We start from the raw sequence: 24469 nt of genomic DNA on the forward strand, positions 1-24469 counted from the left end.
AGGCCTTCTGATGAAGATTTTAACAAAACAATGTAGTCAGTACACTGGCTGTATTAGAACAGATCCACCAGAAATAACTTCTGTAGCCAAAAGGAGAAAAAAACAACCCAAAACCCACAACAGAACAGAAACTTTTAAACTACTACTAATAAGTCCTTCATTCCCTTTTAAGCACGTTGTTGTTTGCTGACATCTTTATCTGGTCATCAAGTAGTTACCTGTATTCCAGCTGTTCATGCTTTTCTGACCTCAACAAGTAATCTTAAAGAAGTCAGTATGTCAAAATAAGAAATAAGGAGGTTAGAATGGTTTAAGAAAAAAAAAAAAAAATCTATAGTATTAGTTTTGTATCCCAACCGCCACAGGGCCACTTTTAAGTTACGGCAATAACTAAAACCAATGAACTACCACAAAAAGTATTTCCTTCTGTACATGATTTTTATTATTTACATAACACAGCAGAGCATAGATGCTGGATAGAGTGATTATGTGCAATACCTAAGCATGAATTATCTGTACATGCTTGCATATCTGATAACTAAATTGAAAGAACAAATTTAAAGCAAAAGCTTGATTTTTTTAATAGTAAACTAAAAAACTAAGATTGAACACTGCAATAAAAATCATAAGTAGCATCTTGTGTACATATACATGAAGAGGCATTACAACACTAGTCTACACTATACTAGATTATATAAAAAACCACCACAAGTTTCATACATCACAAAACCCCCTTCCATTATAACACAGAAATTATTTTACCAGACAAGCATCAGTGAACTATACTGTCCTTTCTAGTTATTATACAAAGCTGTAGATAATGGAGCCCATGCAATACACCCAAGAACACTGCAGTCCTACACCCAAATACAATTAAAAATTATAAAGTAGCCTTCCAAGAGTGGTTCCAGCTCCCACTTAAGTCTACAGGAGTCATGTTGGGTATGATTCCCATACACAACAATTGTTACATTTAAAAGTTCTTTTTTTTTTTTTAACTGAAAAAAAGCTCTAAAACCTCTAATTAAGTTTCTCATGTACTAATTTTCCTCTTGAATTAACTAATCTCCCTTTAAAAATTTTTCTAAAAGTATGTATTACTCTAAAGGCATACCTTGAATCAGTATATATAGCTTCTTTTGTGCTAAAAATTCTAGTTAGACAGAGTGGAAATTTTCCAGAGTAGAAATCCATTTTGATTTAGGTGAAATGTACGTCTTTGAGTTAAGACTGTAGCTTGCAAACATAGTTGTTTAGTGTAACTGCCTGTTCAGGACAGAGATAAGGGGGGAGGGGGGCAGGCAGAGAGAGCAGGGCAACATGACCCAGGAGTTCTTTCTGATAAAGGAGAATTAGTGGCAAATGTCACACGAAATCAGTAGAATGAATATGTATTAACCTATTTTGAAATTGCATGCATCTGTATTTGAGAGGGAGATTAAAAAAGGATCTGGAGTTCCCGGAGGTACGCATGTCATTTTAGGGGAACGATTCCCACATGTGTCCAGTGCTGTAATAAACATACCGGCTTTACAACTTTCACAAAAGTTGTGGAGTTTGTTCGCTTCTGCAAATCATTTTGGCGAGCCAGCCAGGGGACCGTCTCTGTCCTCGCAAGGGCGGAGGGGAAGACGGACCTCCTGAGGCGCTCTCCGGGATTTTCCCGGAGGAGCTCTGCTCCTCTCAGCTTGCCTCCTGCGGAGACAGACAAAGACCTGCTGGCATGCGGATAAATGGTATGTATTGAGGGGGCCCTTGGGGGGGGGGGGGGGGGGGGGGCTGGGAATTGGAAATCAGGTGGGAATTCCGTGGGATTGGGTGAAGAAGGCTGGCATTTCCCCCGGATTACGCTGGAATTCCGGCGTTTTTCCCGCCCTGGGGGCGTGCAGGGTGGGATTGGGGAGGTGGGAGCTGCAGCCCCCGGGTACCTGGGTGAAGTTGATGGGTGGGGGGGAGAGAGAGATAGGACTGCTGACCTCCCAGACATATGCCCAGGGAAAAAATTATAACCAGTCTTAGAGAAACCCTGCCTCTAACCAGGGAAAGGCTAGGGGAAATCATGGTTTTTGGACTGTGTGAATTCATTGGCCTGGCACATCAAAACCACAAAAATATAAGACCTTAGTTAACACTGGCACGCAGTACACATTAATCCCATTAAAACATGTAGGGGAAGAATCTGTTTCTATTACCAGCATAACTGAGGAATCAGAGGATTTGACTTTAGTAAAAACTGAAGTGAGCCTGACTAGAAATAATTTTAAAAACTACCCTATTGTAACTGGCCCAGAGGCCCCATGCATTTTAAGCATAAATTTCCTCCAAAGTGGATATTTCAAAAACCGAAAAAGACTCAGGTGGGCATTTAGGATAACAGCTGTAGAGACAGAGAACATCAAACAATGAAACACCTTACCTAGACTATCAAAAAACCCATCTACAGTAAGACTCCTGAGGGTAGAAGAACAACAAGTACCATTTACCACCTCAGCAGTACAAAACAACTTAAGATACTGTAATCCCCATCCACAAAATAATCTGTGAACTAAAAAACCAAAGGGTAGTCAACAAAACCCACTCACTCTTTAATAGCCCCATTTAGCCTGTGCACAAATCTGAAGGAGAATAGAAATCGACCATAGACTATCGTGCCTTAAATGAAGTAACTCCACCATTAAACACTACTATACCAAATATGTTAAAGCTGCAGTACAAGCCGGAGTCCAAAACAGCTAAGTGGTATACCACTATTAACATTACTAACATGTTTTTCTCCATTCCTCTAACAACATAATACAAGCCTCAGTTTACCTTCACCTGGAGGGGCATGCAGTACACCTAGAACCAACTACCCCAGGGGTAAAAACACAACACCACCATCTACCATGAACTAATCCAGGCTACACTAGAAAAGGGTGAGGGTCCAGAACATCTACAGTGCATTGATAAGATCATTGTGTGGGGGAAAACGACAGCAGAAATATTTGAGAAAGGAAAGAAAATCATCCAGATTCTCCTGAAAACTGGTTTCACCATCAAGAAAAACAAAATTAAGATACCTACTCAAAACATCCAGTTCCTGAAAGTGTAGTAGCAAAATAAACAGCATCAGATTCCCACCAATGTCCTCAACAAGATCACAACAATATCTCTACCAACCAACAAAAAAACCCCACAAGCTTTCCTAGGCACCATAGGCTTTTAAAGAATACACATTCCCAAGTACAACCAGATTGTGAACCCTCTTTACCTGATCACCCACAAAAAAACCACTTTCCATTGGGGCCTTAAACAACAACAAACCTTTACCCAGATTAAACAGAAATCACTCATGCAGTAACCCTTGACCCAATCAGGACAGGACCAGATGTGAAGAACATGCTCTACTCTGCAGCCGGGAGATATAGTCTGTTCTAGAACCATTGGCAGAAGGTGCCTAGTAAAACTCAAGACTGACCCATAAGATTTTGAAGTCAAAACTACAGAAGGTCTAAAACCAACTACACTCCAACAAAAAAAAAATATTTTTAGCAGCCTATAAAGGAGTCCAAGCTACCTCAGAGGTAATCAGCACTGAAACACAACTCCTCCTGGCACCCCAACTACCAGTGCTGGGGTGAATGTTCAAAACAAAGATTCCCTCTATCCACCATACCACCAGTACAACATAGAACAAATAGACTGCCCTCATCACACAGTGCACCTGTATTAGAAAACTGAATCACCCTAAAATTTTAAAAATAATTACAAACTGACCAGAAAATAAAAATTTTAGTCTCACTAACAAAGAACAAAAACAAGTAACATGCACCGAAAAAACTCCACCATATAACCAACTACCAGCAGGAGAAACACACTACACTCTTTTTCCTAATAATTCTTACCACATTGTAAAGATAAACCAGAAGTAGAAAACAACCATATGAAACCCCACACAACAAGTTACACAAAGTACCGAAAGAGAAGGTAGATCAAGTCAGTTTACTAAACTCAAAACCATTCAACTAACCCTAAACATTACTGAAAGAGAGAAGTGGCCAAAACTCTACCTCTACACTGATTCGTAGATAATAACCAATACTCTGTAAAGTTAACTAAAAACATAAAAAAAGACAGCGTAAAAGAAAACCAATTTAAGCTGCTGATGAGTGAAAAAACATCACTACTGGGATAGAGAAACTACCTGAGAAAATTCACCACATAAATACCCATATCCCCAAGAATAGAACCAATAAGAAACACCAAAACAATCAGCAAGTAAATCAAGCTACAAAAATAAAAGCATCAAAAATAGATTAACAACACAAAAACAAGTTGTTCCTAACTAGATAGACTCATGATGTCTCAAGTCATCAGGACAAAGATACCACCTATAAGTAGACACAAAACCGAGGAGTAGATCTAACCATGAACAGTATTTCTCAAGTTATTAAAGACTGTGAAACATGTACTATGATCAAACAAACCAAGTGGCTAAAACCCCTCCAACATGGTAGGCAGTAGTCCAAATATTAGTATAGAAAAAGCTGACAGATTAATTACATCACACTACCAAAAGTACATACACCAAAGTAAATACTATGTACTCACAATAATAAAGACCACCACTAGATAATTAGAGACCTACCCTATACCTCAGACTACAACCCATAACACCATCCTAGGCCTTAAAAACAAATCCTTTGGAGGCATGGTACCCCTGAAAAAATTGAATGAAACAATGGAACTAATTTCAAAAACAATCTTATCAACACCTAGGCTAAAGAACATGGCATTGAATGGGTGTACCATATCCCCTACCATACACCAGCTACAAACAAAGTAAAAAAAAAAAAAAATAGACTATTAAAAACCACTTTAAAAACATTGAGTGAGAGATCTTTCAAAAATTAAGAGCAGAATCTAACAAAAACCACCTAGTTAATTAACACCCAAAGCTCTACCAACCAAGTGAAACCCTACCCAATCTGAACCCCTGCATACAGTAAACAAAAACAAAACCCCAGTAGTACATATCAAAGGTTTATTAGAAAAAACAATTTAAATAAATTCTACCTCGACTACAGACAAACCTGTGGCAGCAGCTCTCTGGCCAAAGAGAGCGAGCACAGACTTTCCCAGAAAAATCCTGGGAAGCTGTGTAGAAGCTGTGGGAAACTTAGAGGAAAAGAATTCAAACAATTATTATCTCTCTTTCTGTAACCATTGCTTATAGATATGGTTCTCTAGAGTGTGTTACTGATAGCCACCAACAGGGTGTGAGAGGGTTTCACTTTGAGACCAATCAGGTCTTAGGTCTACCATTGTTTCTATAAGAACTGTAGATTTCTAATAATGAAGTGTCTTTCATGCCTTCTGGATCATGGTGTCAATGCTAATTGTTACCCAGCTGGGGGCCTGCTACCACACAAACCTATTCATAGGGTTGTCTTTACTCAGGGACCAGGTTATACATAGTAAATAACACAAGAAGAGAAAACAACACAATATGTACCTCAGGGAAATCTGATTATTAAGTGAAAACTATGTATAAATATCACTGTTTACTGAATATTACTACCGTTATCTGTGTATAGCTATATATTGTATGTATAATGTATGTATTTATAGAGTTAAAATATATATTAGTTTTAGTAGCAAACTAACAGTATAAAGATAAAAAGTAAAATATCCTGAATTAACTATATGATGCTTGAATCCCCAATCATCTATTCTGTTTATGCTGGATAATAAGTTTTACACCTTTAAAACTTATTTCGAAAACAAAGGGAAGAGAGAAGAAGCACAGAATTTGTTAGCAGAAACTACACTTACTCCCCCGCATCCTGCTCCTAGACTGTGCTGTCTGCAAACAGACAGCGGGACAAAACTCTCCTTTGCTTTTACTTAGTTTTTAACTAGCTGAAGCAGAGAAGTTCCCTGGACTGTAATTTTTCTTTAAACCTATTTAAACCTACTCTAGACTAAACACCCAGAAAAACACCAAGAGTTCACACCTGTAACCCAGCAGGCTGGGCCTGGGCCACAGCATTTCCAGCACCGAAGGAACTAATAAGAGACTAAGTAAACTGAGCTACAACCCATGAAGGAGACTTTTCTGAGTTTATAATTTCCTTTGGAGCAGCAAGAAGTTTTATTGTTTAATATTATTTTTTTTTTGTACTGATGAATACTTTACCTGTTAAATAAACAGTTTTTTCCACTTTTCTCCAAAGAAATCTTTTTCCCAAACCAGTTAAAGAAAAAAACACTTAAATTTATTTTTATAAAAGAAACCCCTTTAAAAGTTTTTCTCCCAAAATTACCCTAAACCAGAACATGTAATTATGTAAGCATGGTATGTTTGACTTCCATTTCCTAGAAATACTACCTTACAAATATTTTAATGACCTGTAATTTATTATGAGAAATTAATCACTTTCCTATACCTACTGACAATGGTTTGAAACTATAAGCTACCCTGTGCTTCTCCAACACTGAGGAAGAAGTCTGAAATAACAAGCTTTACTCTTTCCTTTGATTTGTTTTTTCCTCTTTCCATGCTCTCAAGCCTTGCAAACCCTTCTAACTCCTTCTCTCCACAGTGATGTAACCTTTCTATCACTCTTACCTGCCTAGGTCGATGTTACATCCTCTGAACATGTAATTTTATCAACATCCAATAGACACAAAGTCTGATCTAAAATTTGGACATGCAAAAAAATATAAATACTTAATTGTGAGGTTCAGTGACCCAAAAATTAATAAATCTGAATGCAGGTCAAGGTTTGGATTTCAAGTTCACTCTGCGTTTATAGGTAATCATAACCAATAAAGTCTGTGAGAAAAACAACAAACCTTCAGGCAGACCACAAAGAGATTTTATCCCATATACAACAAATCCCTTCCTGTCTCAACTGACTGGAAAATATGTTTTAATATTATATCTTTGTATACTATAGAGATTCCTTAAACACTGTTTATAAACATTCAAAATTTTAGAATTTTAAATCAGTAAAACTCACAAGAAACAGAAATTCTTTATATTATAATCTCACCCAAAAATCCACCATCAAGCACAGAATTATTCCATTTCTTTTAAAACTGAGTTATCACTGCAGACAATTAATGATCAGATAACCTATTAAAAATAAAAGTAGCCAACTGTGAGATACAAAGTTGTGTTTCGTGTCAGGTACATACAGGTAGTGTGTGTACTTGTGATTGTGATTTGTGTGGAAACTGATCATGGGACAATTAAAAGATGAAACTAGTGCCTAATAGTTGTTTAGGTAAAAAAATATAAGTAGCCAATAAATCCAAAAGATAGATAAGACAGGAGTTCAAGGTTAAAAAAACCTAATGGCTGCTTGTGATGCCTACACCTGCTATGAACGAGTGAACAGTACTTTGGTTCAGGCATCATCATCCTTGATGTGCAGACCTTGAAAATTGTGCTAGGCCATATCTTCTCAGGAACTAAGGAGTCTGTCAGGAACTAACAACACTAACCTGAGCTGGAACTAGACAAAACTAAAACTGCTACAACTGTACTCCTGCACATACACCAAAGAGGGGTTTGACTACAAGTCAATCACTTTATGTTATAAATATCTGTAGCCCCCTTAAATCCATTGAGCTCTCTTGTATGGCAGCAGGCTACACAGCAATCTTCTCCTTGAGCAGAGGGATGCCTCTTAAGATTACTCCTTGCAGGTGAGACCCCTTATCCAGCATCTGATACCTATAACGAGGTAAGCAACATTTTGCATTAGGCCTAAAAGTATATTGTATGCTAGCAACATTTATATATCTAGCTAGAGCTTACTTATTAAAAGTGTAGTAAGTAGTGCCTGCTATCAAAATCACTGTCTAAATTGTTAAATCATTTAAATATTTTTCAAATCACTCTCAAATTGCCATTCAATTATTGCTTAATCATTTGTCATTTACTTTTCATTCAGTCATCAATAACTATAATTTAATAATCGTTTAATTATTAATAGAACCCCTTTAGTTAACCCCACAACGATGACTTCTTTTAATAATTCACTTGTGACACCACTGCACATGCAAGTTTAAATGGAAATGTTAACTAGGAGCAGAGGCGTCTTTTATTAGGGCAAGTGGATGGGGAGAGGCTTTGTTTCCTCTTTGCGCGCAGCTCCATCCTCTTTCTGTGGACAGGGTGAGGCCGCGCGAGTCAGTTGTCACTGCTCTGGACACCGCTCCTTCTGTGTTTCCCCATTTCCCTGGAGAACGGACGACATTCTCTGATAACGCGTGGAGTCTCTGTCCATTCCTGTATAGTCCCTAGTCTCAGGGAGGGGGAGGTTGATGACTCCGCAGGCAAAGGCGACGGTACTGTGAGCCGCTTCACGTGTGTTTCGTGCTCTTTCCCCTCGTGTAGGACCGCGCTGGCGTGTAGGCCTCAGCAACAGCCAGGAGGAGGCGGAGCTGACGCGAGCGGACCAGCTGGTTCAGATCCCTCCTTTATCCACCCTTCTTCCTCAATTCTTTCTCTTTTTTGCGTCTTCTTTTCGTCTCTCTTCTGTGCGCTGCGTGTCTCATTCCGTGCTGCTGCCGTAGAAGGAAAGTGGTGGTGGCACCACCAGCTTCTTACCCTTAGCTCTCCCAGAAACAGTCTGAAGCCATCTGCAGCGCCTCCGACATCGTCTGTGGAGTTTCTGCTCCGCCCCCTTCCAGGAGCAGGTACGCGGGCGCTGAAGGGTGGCTGCGGGAGGATGCGGACTTGATTTTTGAGAGCTGTTAGCGCGGTGGTGTTGTGCGCAGAGGACCACCGCGGGGGGTGCTTGGGCCTCCTCGGGGCGCTTTTGCTGCCATCCGCGAGGCGAGGGCTGGCAGGGCGTCTATCGTTTTCCCTGGCGGACTCTTTCACTCTGATGCGGCGGGAGGCCGGGGGCTAGGATGGCACACACACTACTACTCCCTCTTTAGTTGGGGCAGACAGGGAGTGAGACAATGAAGCTTCCTCAGTCCTCGCTGGGAGAGGAGCTGGGTTTGTTTGTTTTTTCTCCTTAGACCGGTAGCCTCCACGTCTTTTGTGTTTTGGTGTTGGGAGGGGGTGGGGTGAGGCGGGTGTGTGGAGGCGGTGGCGACTAAAACATACCACGCTTTGAGCACTTGGCGGTGCCACCCTTTTTGTCTGGATTATCGAGCTGCATTTAATTGTCATTGGGAAATACCTGGGTTTGATTCCCGTTCTTCGCATATACTTCGTCTTTTTGCTTCACCTAGATTACTGTTAGGTGTATACCTGAAATATCCTTGCTGGGGTGTTTTGAGTTTGGTTTTTTTATGGTCCATTTTCTAGCTGAGGATATTCAGGTAAATAAGTATTTATTTAACCAACCACATTAGGTTTTATTAATGATGTAACATGAGTTAGTATTTGTATTCCCTTTATTATATTAAGTAATTAAATTAATCTAGTACCTAAAAGGGGCCTACAATAAAGTAGGAGAGGGATTTTTTACAAGGGTGTGTAGTGATAAGAAAATGGGGAATGGTTTGTAACTAAAAGAGGGTAGGATTAGATATTAGGAAGAAATTCTTTGCTATAAGGGTGGTGTGACACTGGAACAGGTTGCTGTGAAGTATTAGGGTAACTTGAAATGCTTTTATTATGTATTTCACATAGTTCATAAGTTGTAGTTTCTTGGAAGTGCACTTGGTGTGCACAAAAGCTTAATTATATTTGCCACTCAAATAATCTAAATATCTGCTGTTATTAGAGTTGACTTATGCCTCAGTTTAGTTGTAATTTGGAATTAAAAGATGTCTTAGTTATGAGACTCTGTTAACTTTAATAATAACAAAGTATGTATGTTCCCCTTTTAGGTTGTCTGGGTAAATTTGCCAGTAACTCTGAATGTCAGTGGTGTAAATTACTGTTTGAGTTAACACACTGAATTAAAAAGCTCCTTTGTATTGGGAGGTCAGGGTTAAACAGGGACATCTCTTAAGTGTTAAGACTCTTTTTGGAGGTAAGAGCGATCATTATATTTTTTGTAAAGGTTTGGTTGCAACCAGTCAACCAAAAGATTGGGGAATGTAAGGTCGTGAGAGTGTAATATGTTAGATCTCTGATCATAGCCAGTTTTTTGTTCTTGCTGTGAAATAGGGATGAAAATGTCTGAGGTGACTGCCTCATGATGCTGCATTTTCTTGATTGAAGTATCTGCACTCCCTTTTCCTCTAGAAAAGAAGCTGTAGTCATGTTAATTGAATTTCATGTTTTCCTCTTACAGTGGGTGTATGCTTGGCTGCTTCAGTTCTGTGGGGTTGTAGGAGTTGGCAGCTTTCAGAGATATAAATAGAAGCTGATTTCAGAGGCCCCTGTTGACAAGGTTTTGTGTCTGAGCCTTTAGATTAGTCTGTCACACTGCAGCCTTGTGACAGGCAGAAGCTAATGTGCTCAACCATGTGATCCAAGTGTTATGATCCAATTATTAAGAATTTTTAGAGAGGTGCCTCTGTCCAAATTAAGATGCAAACGAGAGCATAGGCTGAAGTCAATAGTATGGATTTTATTTAATAGTAAATATGAGAGAGAGAGCTAGAAAGAAATATAAAAAATGTGTGGGGGGAGAGTGACAGATTAAGTAGAAAACTTCACTCTGGATCCCGATGGTGTCCTGTTGATCCTCTTCTTGTCTTCTCAGTGGTGAGGGTCCAGCAAAACATAGAGTTCAATGGATTAATATATGTTTGGGCCAGGTGAGAATACCTAGGTGCCTCCCCTGGGGAGGGCAAGTTTGACACTGTCTCTTGCAACAGACTCTGGATATGTTGCATCGCTTTGCATCATGTGCAGTCATCTGGTGTAAGGCCTCAGGAACCAGTCTGGGGGGCACTTCAGGGGTCTTTGATGGTTTATGACACCTTCTCAGCTGCTTCTCACATGAATGTCTCGGGGTTTACAACTGAGCCAGTTCGTGTAAAAGAGGATGGATGTTCACTCCCTCTAACCAGAGGTTATGCCACACATCCAAAAACTCTCCTCCTTTCCCCTTGGTTGAGGGGAGTGTGTGCAAACCTGGCCTCAGCAGATGAGCCTGTGGGCTATGGCCTTCTTCCCCCCCCAACCCAGCCAGAGCTGATTTTCAGGACAGCTGTTGGGTTTAGCTTTCTTGTGGATACATTCTTCTCCCTCAGCCTTGTTTACGTCTCCCTAGACCTGAGATAATTGGACAGTAGTGTTACCTTTATCTTATCTCAGGTTCCATTAGGCAGTTTAACTCACAGTCCAAGGTTCCAGTCAGGAGGCATATTCAGGGAGGGGTAGGCTTTGGTGGTCACAGCTTCTTTATACAGTTTTGTCATAATGGGCAAAAAAGTTTTTCATAACAATGTTTAAGCTATTAACCATAACATTTCAGTCTCTCACATCAAGTTTCTGAGAAAAGTTCAGGGAAGCAGATACATAATGGTATTCACTTGTTTTTCAGGGTAACAGAACTGCATTTGTAAGGCCTTAGGTACTTACTGATCTTATAAAAGTTAATAAGGAAGAATTGCAGAAGTCTGTAATCTGTCTTTTCAGAAAACTACTTTTGCTGTTGGTTCAAAATATTAAATGGCATATTTTAGCATTCTGATTATTAAACTCTGGAAAGTGTACTATAACCTAGACAGGTGATATCTAGACCTTAAAGAGTGAAAAAGCAAAATTTCTTAAGCATTGGATAACAACTTAATCTTTTTTTTAATAAGCAGCATGTATTTCAGGTAGTGAAGGACTGTGCTGAAAAAGAGCTATAAAGACTCATTTGTAATATGTTAATATCATCATTAATACCTAAAGCTAAAATTAGTAAGTGCTGAAAGATTCTAATTTGAGAGTGGAGCAAGTCAAATGAGATTGATGATGATAGCGTGTGTTAGCACTTTTGATAGTGCTTTGAGTGTACCTGCATGTAATAAGGCCAGAAGTACAGTCTTTATTTGTGTTATAATAACATAGAGCTACAATAAAGATGTGAATATTTTTTAAGGTCTTAGATTTTCTGTTGTGTCCACTGATTTGGTGTATGGCTGTAAAACTGCAAACTCTTAAGTGGTATATCAGAATAAGTATAAGTTTGCTTTGTAGTACTGAAACAAAGGTATAAATTGTTGAAATCCTGTGACCACCAGCAGGCAAGCAGGTTGATTTTACTCTTTTCTCCTGTTGTTGAATTACTTTGATCCCAGAAGTTTACATTAACTAGACAAATACTGCTGTCAATTGCAGTTGTCATACTGTTGAGATATATGGTTATAGATTGTAGTATGGCTTTTTTAAGTTATGAAAAGTATTTCTTTATACACTGGAGTTAATTAATGTTTGGTATGCTTGAGTTTTCATGAGCATCAGCAGACAAATATTCTGTTTTGTGGCTGCCCTTAGAGGAAGGCTGTAATCTGGAGTTTTCACTAAAATGTCTAAGTGCTATAGGTAGTACTTTCACTAAATCTAAATTTTTGGAGGACAAGTGTGTCCTCAATTTGTAGTAGATTGATTAGTTATTATAGTCTTAGTTCCCAGTGGCAATAAAACTAGGATTTGGTTGCTATATCAGTTTTTCTACTAGCCTTGTTTTGCAGAGGTCAACTGCCAGTGAAGGTGAAGTATTTTTATTCCTAACTTTTGCAGTTGATGGCAGAGATGAGGGTTAGAATTATCTACCTTTGAAAGATGCAGAAGTCTGCCTATATTTTAAAGACAAAAGATTTAACTGGCTCTTTGGAAATGCATATAGTGTGCAAATGAATGTATGCAACAGTCTAAAATAGTTTTATTTTTCTTGGAAGAGCAAAATTTGGTTTAAGCATATTTAAGTAATGCTTTTGGATCATCTGTTTTGAGGGCCTACTGTATGTATGTTGTTGCTAGTTAATATTCAGTATCGGGCTTTGTATGCAATTTAAGGAAAGGTAAAGGTCTTGTTATAGAAACGTCTCCTAAAGATATAAAATGCAGTTTTAAAATTACTGTTGCCCAACCTTCAGTGATTTTTGTTCTGTTTAACAAATGTATTGTGAAAGTACAAACTGCTAACAATGTTATTAGCATCAGAATGATACAAGATCACCATTACTGAAAAAGTGGAGCAGTTCTTCTGGAGTCTGCAAAGATAAACTGTGCTAATTACCAAAACTATTTAGTAGACCTAAACTTGGTCTTGCTTGTTTTACCCATCTAGCTGTGGTTTGTTTGGGTTTTTTTTCTACCCTGTAAGTGCTCAGAGGTTAATAGATTTTTTGTTGGCCAGTTAATTAAATTTGGTCATAACCTGCACACATAGTTTGGTTTCTGATAACTATATTGCTTCTCAGTATTACTGTGTGTATTGGGTTTGTGTGGCAGGGTTTTGGTAGCGGAGGGCCATGGAGTGGCTTCTGTGAGAAGCTGCCAGAAGCTTCTGCTATGTCAGAGTCAATGCCAGCTGGCTTTAAGATGGACCTGCTGCTGGCCAATCAGCAATGGTGATAGCACCTCTGTGATAACATATTTAAGAAGGGGGGAAAACTGCTGCACAACAGCAGCTGGAAGAGAGGAGTGAGAATGTGTGAGAGAAACAACTCTGCAGGCTCCAATATCAGTGGAGGAGGTGCTCCAGGTGATGGAGAGGGGGCTGTGACCCTGAGGGAAGCCCATGCTGGAGCAGGTTTGCTGGTAGGACTTGTGACCCCATGAAGGACCCACGCTGGAGCAGTCTGTTCCTGAAGGACTGCACCTCATGGAAAGAAAAAGTGGAAGGGACCCACACTGAAGCAGTTTGTGAAGAACTGCAGCATATGGGAAGGACCCACATCAGAGACATTCATGGAAGACTGTTCCCTGTGGGAGGGACCCCACATTGGAGCAGGGGAAGAATGTGAGAAGGAGGGAACAGGAGAGACATGTAATGAACGGACTGCTACCCCCATTCCTTGTGGTGCTGGGGGATGGAGGGGTGGGGGAATAGAAAAACTGTGAGTAAAGTTTAGCCCAGGAAGAAGGGAAGGGTGTAGGGAAGGTGTTTTAACATTTGATTTTGTTTTCTCATTATCCCACTCAGATTTAATTGGTAATAAATTAATTTTTCCCAAGTTGAATCTGTTTTGTTTGTGATGGTAATTGGTGAATGATCTCCCCTCTTCTTATATCAGCTCATGAGCCTTTCATTGTCCTTTTCTCCACCTGTCCAGTTAAGGAGGGGGAGTGACAGGGCAGCTTGGTGCACACCTGGCATCCAGCCAAGGTCAACCCACTAAACTATGATAATGTTTTTTACCTCTCTTAGATGTTCCTGACAATGTTACTTATCAATACAATTGAAGTATTGAATTATATATTAACATCCATATAGCCATCTTTAAAAATGCTGATATCACTTTTTGTGGCCAAGGTAAGCAGACCTACTTTAATTCTATAACCCTGTAATCAATTTTGGTGAAATGCCAGTTCTTAATGCAGTTCTTGGTTTTATTTACAGAATTGAAATGGCTCAGGAGACAAACCAGACCCCAGGGCCTATGCTGTGTAGTACAGGATGTGGATTTTATGGAAATCCTAGGACAAATGGGATGTGTTCAGTTTGCTACAAAGAACATCTTCAGCGACAGCAGAATAGTGGTAGAATCAGCCCAATGGGTAAAGGTTTGAGACATGTTTTTTTTCAGTGTGACTTGAAAACATAATGTATAGGTGATGAGATGTATTCAGGGGATCTTCTGATAGCTGCATATTAAAACTATGAATATCAAAGGAGATAATACTTTAAATCACAATAAAAATGCTTTTTTATGTAATGTGTTCTGGCCCACTTGGTGTTGAACCTTAAGTTGGATTTTTACTTACTCTCTGCTATAGTTGTGTTTTTATACAATCCTTGTATTTTGGTCATTAACAATATAGTCTATATTAAGAAGATGCAGTAGGATGAGGAAGGTTTTGAAATGGTTCATAACTGCATTAAAATGTGCTTGACTAACTTGTATTCTATGCTTTGCTTATAATTAACTTCTCAAATTTCTGTTATGTAGGGACAGCTAGTGGTTCAAACAGTCCTACCTCAGACTCTTCATCTGTACAGAGAGCAGATGCTAGCTTAAGCAACTGTGAAGGTACTGCTAGTAGCACATCTGGAAAATCAAGGTAAGATTATAGAATCATTTAGGTTGGAAAAGACCCTTAAGATAATCAAGTCCAACCATTAACCTAACACTGATCAGTCCATCACTAAACCATGTCCTTAAGTGCCACATCCACACAGCTTTTAAATACCTCCAGGGATGGGGACTCAACCACTTTCCTGAGCAGCCTCTCCCAATGTTTGACCACCCTTTCAGTGAAGAATTTTTTTCTAATATCCAATCTAAACCTCCCCTGGCACAACTTGAGGCCATTTCCTCTTGTCCTATCCCTTGTTACTTGAGAGAAGAGATCAACTCCCACCTCGCTACAGCCTCCTTTCAGGTAGTTGTAGAGAGCAATAAGGTCTCCCCTGAGCCTCCTTTTCTCCAGGCCAAACACCCCCAGCCCCCTCAGCTGCTACTCATAAGACTTGCTTTCTAGACCCTTTACCAGATGAAGGTATTATTTTGAGGTTTGAATGAACTGTGAGTATATAGCAAGTTAAAGTAACATTGCCTTATTACAGACAGTTTCTGCAGAGGAAAAAGTGACATAGCACTTCACAGTGCTTTATGAATCTTTATAAATTAGGACTAATTAGTGTTTGGTATTGGACTACTACATTTACAAGGACATTTCTGGTTTATCTGGGGAAATATTTGCTACAATTTGCCTAGTTTCTTCTAGGGAAGAGACATAGAAGTACAGGTCAAGAATGTGTATCAATAATAACTGATCAGGTAGTCTGATGGATTTTGACAGTTTAAGCTCTTATGTACTCTAAACTAATGTAATCGCCCATTTCACTGTATGTAAACAGAAACGTGCCTGTTGCCGCTTTGCCTGTAACACAGCAAATGACAGAAATGAGCATTTCAAGAGAGGAGAAAGTATCACCAAAAACAGACATCGAGCCAGGTATGTTTGCAGAGTAACACTGGATACAACTGGCTTAACAGAAGCTGACAATGTATTTACTTTCTCTTAAGTAGGCATCTCTGTGGTGATTGTCTTGAGGAACTGTTAATTATGAATGCTTCTTGAGTATTAACACTCTCAGAATCAAGAAGACTTACTAGTGCCAGAACATAGTTTTCAGACGTGTTCAATTTTAGTACATAACTTTTGACACTTAAGAAGCATTTTGGCTATCAAACCTTCATTTTTAAAAATAAGACACTTAAATTGTATCTGGGTGCAAGATGTTAAATTTTGAAGTCAGTGTTGATTTCTTTATAAAGCCTAGCAGTACAGTTTCTGCTGACTTGTGGCAATCAAAATGGTTTGTTGTGTTTGAAGAACAGGGTTCTTAATTCTATTCTACAGAAGGATGAGAATAGGGCAGAAGGGAATACTTGATTTAAAATACTAACAAAGACTGCTAAAGGGTCTTGGACTAAGTGAGTAATCAGTAGATATAACTGAAATGCTGTTGTGTGGATATGGAGTACTTACTGCATTAATTGCTTAGTAAGAATGTTCAATTTTAAAAAGCGAGTGAATTCATGTTTATTATATGGCAGTTTATTCAAATGGATATCTTAATGTACCCGTTTGATATCTATAGATATTGATACTTGTTAATTTTAATAGTTCTGAAAGTCTTAAAACATTGAAAGCTGATTTTTAATAGGAAAATGTGTTTGCTACAATTGAAGATAAAATTACTTCTTTTGTGTTGAAAATTCCACAATGTACCACTCAGCACTGTATACATGCATCCTTGCATCTTTGTTTAGGACTGCTGTTACAGCTACTAGTTAATTGCTTGGGTTTTGTACACAGGTTTTTACTATTTTAGTTGTCATGTTAAGTTAAAATTGTGACATGAAATAAATTACAGTTGCTTTTACTATATTCTTTATTGGTTATGTACAGACTGAGATTTTTACATGTTTTAGCTTCCTGTAACTTGTGTTATCTGAAGAGACTTATTGTATGTAACTTAGAAATTTATACTTTGTTACAATATTTATAAACCCATATTGTCTTGTTATGTACATATTGGTACCTGAAAAAGTGATAGGCAGGAAAGAAAAACATAAATTGGTAGCAGTGGTCAAGTAATATCTGAATTTTGTCTTATTAAAACTGCTAATAGGGATTTGTCATTTTGCTAACTATAAAGGCTAGTCTTCTATTTGTGTTGACTCAATATTCATTTTTTTATAACAAGGCAACTAAATTGTAGTGTCACACACATGACTCTATTGATTAGAATAGGAGGAAGAGAAAAAATCCCTAAAAGCAACTCAAGATAATAATCTTGCAGCTTGAAACTCTGAGTTGAAACCAGTCAAAGCTCTGTTAAAGCTTGCATAGAGATAATTGGGAAAATGACTATGGAATTTAAAAGTTTGGAAAACAAACTTCTATAACAAAATTGTCTTCCTTAGTACATATCCTTAAATTCTTGAAACAGTCTTCAGCTGATCTAAAAGTTAAGTTGGGAGCAGATTTTAGACAGCACAGAATAGTGCCTTTGTCTGCTGTTTTTAGATTACAAAGGGTTTATCAGACATTTAAGATACAGCAAGTGTTTGCTGTATTTACTAGTATATTGATCCTGTGTCTTGCAGTCAAAAAAAGCTGGCCTCAACTTTTTATAAATCCCTATTGTGTTTGGGTTAGTTTCTTTTTTTTCCTTTCTCTTTTTCTGATGCATCCAATATGTGTTGGTCTCTCTTGATGAGGAGCTGAAACAATAATAGATAATTAATGTCACCTTGTAAAACAAAGCTAATACTTTCTATGAGATGTAATTCTCTAAGCTAATGCCTGTCATGATGTTGCTAATGAAAATACTTTAGTTTTATCTGTAGTCTCACCTTGGCAATTGAATTTTATAACTGTCCATTAGATGGTAGGTCTGGAACAAACAATGTAGCCTTCAAGAAAAGTAGGTTTGGGTTTTTCTTTTCTTTTCTTAAGCATTATGAAGACTTATTCTCCAAGTCAAAGTTCTAAATAGTTATGTTTGCACAATTGTCTTTAAGTCTGTGGGCTAAAAGAATACTCTCACGCTGTTTGGATTTTAAGCATCTGATTCCAGAAGGTTCTGAAGTTGAATAAAATTAATCTTAAAAGGCTTGTATTTTCTTTTGTTTTTCTCAGGTTGAGGTTGTAATCTGGATTCTCATTCAGAACGAATCAGGTCTGCAGGCAATGAATCATATCTTAGCATTTGAAGGAAGAAAGGCATAACAGATATAACTGGCCTAGTTGGTTATAATTTAAATGTCTAACATACTATATTTTAACTTACAGTTTCTTAGTTCAACTTTGTTGCTTGTTGTAGTTTTGTAATTGAATTGTGGCATGTGTTCAGTTGCTTATCTGATGAACTGTGTAGAAGTCAATGAAATATAAATACCTTTCTATCAAAACTCCATAATTGGGCATTAATTTTATATAATGCATTTTATAGGGTTTTGATCTGCTTCTGCACTTCTTAACTAAGCATTTAATTTTTGTTCAGTCTTGACCATAGTCAGAATATACCCAAAATATTCTAGAGATATTGTTCATATTTGTGGGTTTTTTTTCCCCATGCTAACTTACAGGAATTAAATGCCAAAAGCCCCTTATATAACTACTTTACTTTCCTTGTGTTGATTATTGCATCAGAGCAATACTATTACTAAGTTGGTGAGGCATAGTAGAGGCCTCAAAGAAACCTGTTTTGTTTAAGCGGATTTTTAAATGGCAATAAAAGACTCATACAAGAGAGCTGACTTGCATATTGAGCACTAAAACTCAACTGTTGTGAAAACAAATATGTTTAAATAATCATATTGTATCAAGTCATAGCATATTTCTAGCATTTTTGTGGGTCACAACCTTTCTGAATAAATCTCTCAGGGCTGTTAGTGTTTCCAGACTTAATTAGTCTAGCGTGCATATCAAAAACCTTATTTTTCTGAACCCAGTAATAGCTTTGTTTTACAGAGCAGTGTGGTGAGTTATCACTAAAGCCACAGCTGTGCAATAGTGCTGCCTATGAAGAAGGTGAACTGGAACTTGAAATGTATATGGTCTTGTTTAAAATAAGTGTTAAAATTCTTCCACAAACACTGTTAACTTACAGTCTTATTCCATTCATGTTGTAGGTTGCTCTTCCCATTCCTGAATGTTGTCATATAATGAAATTAATGAGATGATGGTTAGCTCATTTTTCTTTTGGCTCCATACCAAGCCAATATGATGTGTTATTTTCATGTTCAACACCACAGCTATCTTACATGTAAGACCCTGTTAAGGGATGTCCTCACTTATGTTACAGATAAAACCAGTAGCTATGAAATTTACAGTGTGTTACAGAGAATATTCTGAGTAATATGCTGAATATCTTATGAGCTATTGAATGTTCAAGATGATAGATCATATTGCTTGCTTCTTGTTTTAATAGCTAATTCTGATTTGTTTTCAAACATGGCTATAGTATTTAAATGTGGGTGCTATCTGTAGACAGTTCCTTTGTGGCTGTCAATAAAATCATCAGATATATCAACTTTGTCTTGTGTTCAAAATTACCTTCCCATTTCCCATGTCTGCTGTAGCTCAAGTAAATGCCCTCAATTGAAACAATTCTGAAATGGAGCTAATAATCTCCTTGAAGTCTTGAAGCCATCTGTCTTGAAGAATAAGTCTGGAGACCAAACTGCTGGTCCTGTGCTTGTTGCGAATAACGTGCTATCGTATCTTTTTGAGAGATGTGCAAAAGGCATCAAGTCTTGATGGCAGCCAATCTAAACCATATTTTAGTGTGATACTTAACAGGGGTATCTGTTATATTGATGTAAGAGTAAAAATATTCAGTGTGCCTGTTGAGCATGTGAGAGATTAGTTTCATGCTGCAGAATAATTTTATCCTAGTTCTTTGGCATCAAATTGAATATACAGTTTATTCTTTAGTATTTTATCTTGGACAGGTAGATCAGCATAGCAGTTGCAGTTTCTAAATAATAAAATATTTATTCTCAAGTTTGATAAAGCATAATAAATACTGTCCATCTTATTGACTCAAACTTTATATACAAGTCAGTTGTGTTAATGTGCAGCACAAGAATTATGTAATTTGTAGTATAGTCTTCAGTTCTGGTGCTATGGAAGTGCTGTATGTTTTTCTGATGACTTTTGGAAGCTCTTTGTCTATTACCTTTATCCCTTCTTCTGTTTTATTTTTTCCAGCCCTTCTGTGGTAGGAGTTGGGGTTTACCTTAATGTAAAAGTAGTTAGAATGCTTAAAGCTTTTTTTTTTTTTTTATGCTTTCAGGCATTTCACTCTTCACTGGCATGCTTACTGCTTCCTATTACTGTGGAAGTCAATGCATTTTTTAAACTGATAAGGTACTATTTTGGCTAATTTGTTTGAGTATACAGGAAGCTTTTAAAACCTTGCTGTTACTTTAGTAGTCCTTTCTGGATTAATTTAATTTATTGCCAATTAAAAAAATAGAGCATGATAGTAAGAAACAAAGAAAACTAAAAATGCCTTCCCTTCACCCCTTTCATCCTAGACCCATCTTTACTTCCAGACTCTTCTACCTCCTCTCCCTATATTCTGAGTAATGCAGGAGGAAATGGTTGCAGTCAGTTCATAACTGTTCTCTGCTGTTCCTTCCTTCTTGCACATTTTACCTGCTCCAGCATGGGTCACTCGTACAGGATACAGTCCTTTATGAACTGCTCCAGCTGTATTGGTTTGTGTAAGGAAAACCACTGTCAGTTCTGACAGTCTAGTTACAGAACCACAGAATGGGTCAGGTTGAAAGGGACCAGTGGGCTATCTGGTCTGACCTCCCTCTTCAAGCAGGGTCATCCTAGAGCACATGGCACAGGATTATGTCCAGGCAGTTCCTGAATATCTCTAGTGAGGGAGACTCTACAACCTCTCTGGGCAAACTGTCCCTGTGCTCAGTCACCTGCACAGTAAAGAAGTTCTTCCTCATGTTCAGGTGGATCTTCCTGTGTTCCAGTTTCTGCCCAATGCCTCTTGTCCTATTGGTTGTCACCACCGAGAAGAGCCTGGCTCCATCCTCTTGACACCCTCCCTTCAGATACTTATAGACATTGATGTGGTCTCCTCTCAGTCACTCCTTCTTGAGGCTGAACAGGCCCAGCTCCCTCAGTCTTTCCTCATAAGAGAGGAGCTCCATGTCTCTCTTGTACTGAGGAGCCCAGATTTAGACACTACTCCAGATGTGGCCTCACCAGGGCTGAGTAGGAAGAGCAGGATCACCTCCCTCAACCTGCTGGCAATGCTCTTCCTAATGCATCCCAGGATTCTGTTGGCCTTCTTGGCCACAAGGGCACTGCAGGCTTATGGACCCAGTCCTCCTCGACCAAGGGAGTCTTCCTTCTAACATAGTTTTACCTTGGTCTCCTGGGTCAAAGATCCCTGAGCGCTGATCTTGTCAGTGCAGACTGATGCAAAGAAGGCATTCAGTAACGCTGCCCTCTCTGAGTCTTCTATCACTGGGGTCCCCCCTCCATTTAGAAATGGAGAAATTAGATAACTAATTATCCTTAGTTTTCCTTTTATCACTGATGTATTTGAAGAAGTCCTTCTTGTTGTCCTTGACATCCTTGGCCAGGTTTAATTCTTGATGGGCCTTGGTCTTCCTCATCTCATTTCTACTTACTCTGACAACCTCTTTATATTAATTCCAAGTGGCCTGACCCTGCTTCCACCTCCTGTGTGTTTCCTGCTTATGTTTGAGTAATTACAGGAGTTTCTTATTCATCCATGCAGGTTTCTTGTCCCCTTTGCCTGATTCCTTGCTCATTGGGATGCATTGTTATTGAGCCTGTTAGTACAGTGATTATTGCTTTTTCAGAAGTCTCAGAGTCACTGTGGGTTTAATACTTTGGGGTCAGAGCAGCATTAGTCTTCCTATTTGCAGGACCTTTCTTTGTGTTGGTTGAACAGCTGTCATGCTGTGGCTTGTGGTTTACTTCTAATCATAAGTAACCTTGCTGTTCTCCCTCTGTCTGCTTTGAAGATGCATCTTACTTTCCGACTGAATGACGTAAACATTCCCAAATATACAGTGCAACAGTTGTATTTGTGGGGGTTTTGTTTGTCTTTTTATTTTTCAGGCACTTTTTGTACTAGGATTAGGTTGGTTCCTTATCCTAGCAGATTTATGATAATAGAATTGTAGAATTGTTTGGGTTGAAAGGGACCTTAAAGATCGTATAGTTCCAACCGCCCTGCCATGGGCAGGGAACCTTCCACTATCCCAGGTTGTTCAAAGCCCCATTGAACCTTGCCTTGGACACTTCCAGGGATGGGGCAGCCACAGCTTCTCTGGGCACCCTGTGCCATGACCTCCCCAGCCTCACAGTAAAGAATTTCTTCTTAATATCTAATCTGAACCTACCCTCTTTCAATTTAAAGCCATTCCCCCTTGTTTTATGACTACATGCCCTTGTAAAAAGTCCTGCTCCAGCCTACCTGTAGGCCCTCTAGGTACTGGAAAGCTGCTCTAAGGTCTTCCCTGAGCCTTCTCTTCTCCAAGCTAAACAGCCCCAACTCTTTCAGCCTGTCTTAATGGGAGAAGTGCTCCAGGCCTCCTTCCTGAAGCCTTTCAGTGGCCCTTCTCTGGACTTGTATGAACAGGTCCATGCCAGTGTGCACTGGTCTCCACTTGGACATTGAGTTGTTGACTGCAACTCTTTGAGTGCAACCATCCAGCCAATTTCCTATCTACCAAGTGGTCCATCTGTCAACTCTGCATTTCTCTACTTTAGGGGCAAGTATGTTGTGTGGGGCAACACCAAATGCTTTGCATGAGCCCAGGTAGATTTTTTTTGTCACTCTTCCCATATTTGCCAATCCTATAACCCTTTCATAAAGACCTCCATGATTTGCCCTTAGTGAAGCCATGTTGGTTGTCACCAATCCCCTCCTTATTTCCTATGTACCTTAGCATGGTCTTCAAGAGGACCTGCTCCATGATTTTGCCAAGCACTGAGGTGAGATGGACTGGCCTGTAGTTTCCTGGGTCTTCCTTATTTCTGTTTATAAAAATGGGGGTTATGTTTCCCCTTTTCCAGTCCATGGGAACTTCACTGGACTGCCATGACTTCTCAATATGATGGATAGTGACTTAGCCACCTTCATCCACTAGTTCTCTCAGGTCCTGCAGGTGTATCTCATCAGGTTCCATGGACTTGTGCACCTGCAGGTTCCTTAGATGCTTTCAAACCAGATCTTCTCCTACAGTGGGTGTTTATTTGTTCTCCCACTCCATGCCTTTGCCATCCAGGTCTTCATCCACCACTACCCCTAAGTCCTCTTATACAGGGATGATCTCAATCCCTGCATCCCCCAGCCTGTATTGATATTGGGGGTTGTCCTGACCCAAATGCAGGACTTTGCCTTGTCGAACCTCAGGAGATTCACATGGACCTACTTCTTGAACTTGTCCTGGTCCCTCTGAATGGCATCCCCTGTGCCTGTTTTGTTGTTCCTGATGGCACTGCATTTTACACTGCCTGTGGTTAACTTATTGTTGTATTACTTAATAAAATTTAAAAATCATGTCCATTTCTGGAAACTTCTTTTTGCTCCCAAGTTCTTCAACCTTGTAGCAGGAGATCTGGTCTCCTAAAATTGAAGTGAAACAAACCTCATCTGATAATCTGAGCTGGTAGTTGGCAAGAGAAATAACCATGGTGGTGAAGAGGGCTACATGCCAACAGGACCTCTGTTAAGGCAATAAAACATGTTCTGGTGATAAAAGGCTTTGCTCCATATGAATAGGGTTATTGGTACTGAGGAGGCAGGTCTGCAGGTGACAGTAACAACCATTTTCCTACCATCGTTTCAGCTTTTGTCTAGTGATTTATTCCCTGGCAGTCACTTTGAGTACTTTGCCTGATGATTAACACAGTATGATTTCTGGTGTAAAATTTGTTTAATGTATACTAGAGGGAGCTTTTTGTGACAAGCAGTTGTCAGGATAGTATCTGATAAATGTGGGTATTAATGTCATGTCAGAAGAACTAAAACTTATATTTCATTTGAGATACAGTTTGATGAAAAAATGGGGGGTTTTTATGTGTGAGCTTTAGTTAAAGGGTGTTGTCCCTGTTCTAGCTGTTATGCAAAGCTACTTTGAGGACTTCATTATTAAAACCCATTATTAGATCTAACTCTGCTGGCATAAAAGTGGGTGGATGCCTACTTTTTGCGGGTGTTATCTGTGTCAAGTAATAAATTGAACAATTCTGATTTAGGGGAACCTGTGAAATCTCCATGTGTTGGGACCTTTTAGTTGCCCATTTCTGCATGTTACCTGATTTTTGTTTTTGGAATATGTTTTAGTTGTGGAGGAAGGATCCTGTTTGGCACCTTTT

General features: G+C 39.0%; 1 protein-coding gene across 6 annotated transcripts in view; it reads left to right on the forward strand.

The window, feature by feature from the left end:
* Positions 1-1532: 1532 nt before the first annotated feature.
* LOC121357152 (AN1-type zinc finger protein 5) overlaps positions 1533-24469 on the forward strand; it is a 28929-nt gene continuing 5992 nt past the window's right edge. Inside the window, exons 1-5 of one of the 6 annotated variants that reach the window (XM_041474209.1) lie at positions 1533-1736; positions 14271-14375; positions 14463-14626; positions 15013-15124; positions 15924-16021. In XM_041474209.1, coding sequence (XP_041330143.1) covers positions 14470-14626; positions 15013-15124; positions 15924-16021 — 367 coding nt within the window. In that variant the 5' untranslated portion in view covers positions 1533-1736; positions 14271-14375; positions 14463-14469. Of the gene's footprint in view, positions 1737-7938; positions 8692-14270; positions 14376-14462; positions 14627-15012; positions 15125-15923; positions 16022-24469 lie in introns of those variants that run through there. The other 5 variants (XM_041474208.1, XM_041474206.1, XM_041474207.1 and 2 more) reach the window with 5 other exon arrangements.

Source organism: Pyrgilauda ruficollis, unplaced genomic scaffold (genome assembly GCF_017590135.1).
Source record: "Pyrgilauda ruficollis isolate IOZ18807 unplaced genomic scaffold, ASM1759013v1 scaffold315, whole genome shotgun sequence".
Classification (NCBI taxonomy): Eukaryota; Metazoa; Chordata; class Aves; order Passeriformes; family Passeridae; genus Pyrgilauda; species Pyrgilauda ruficollis.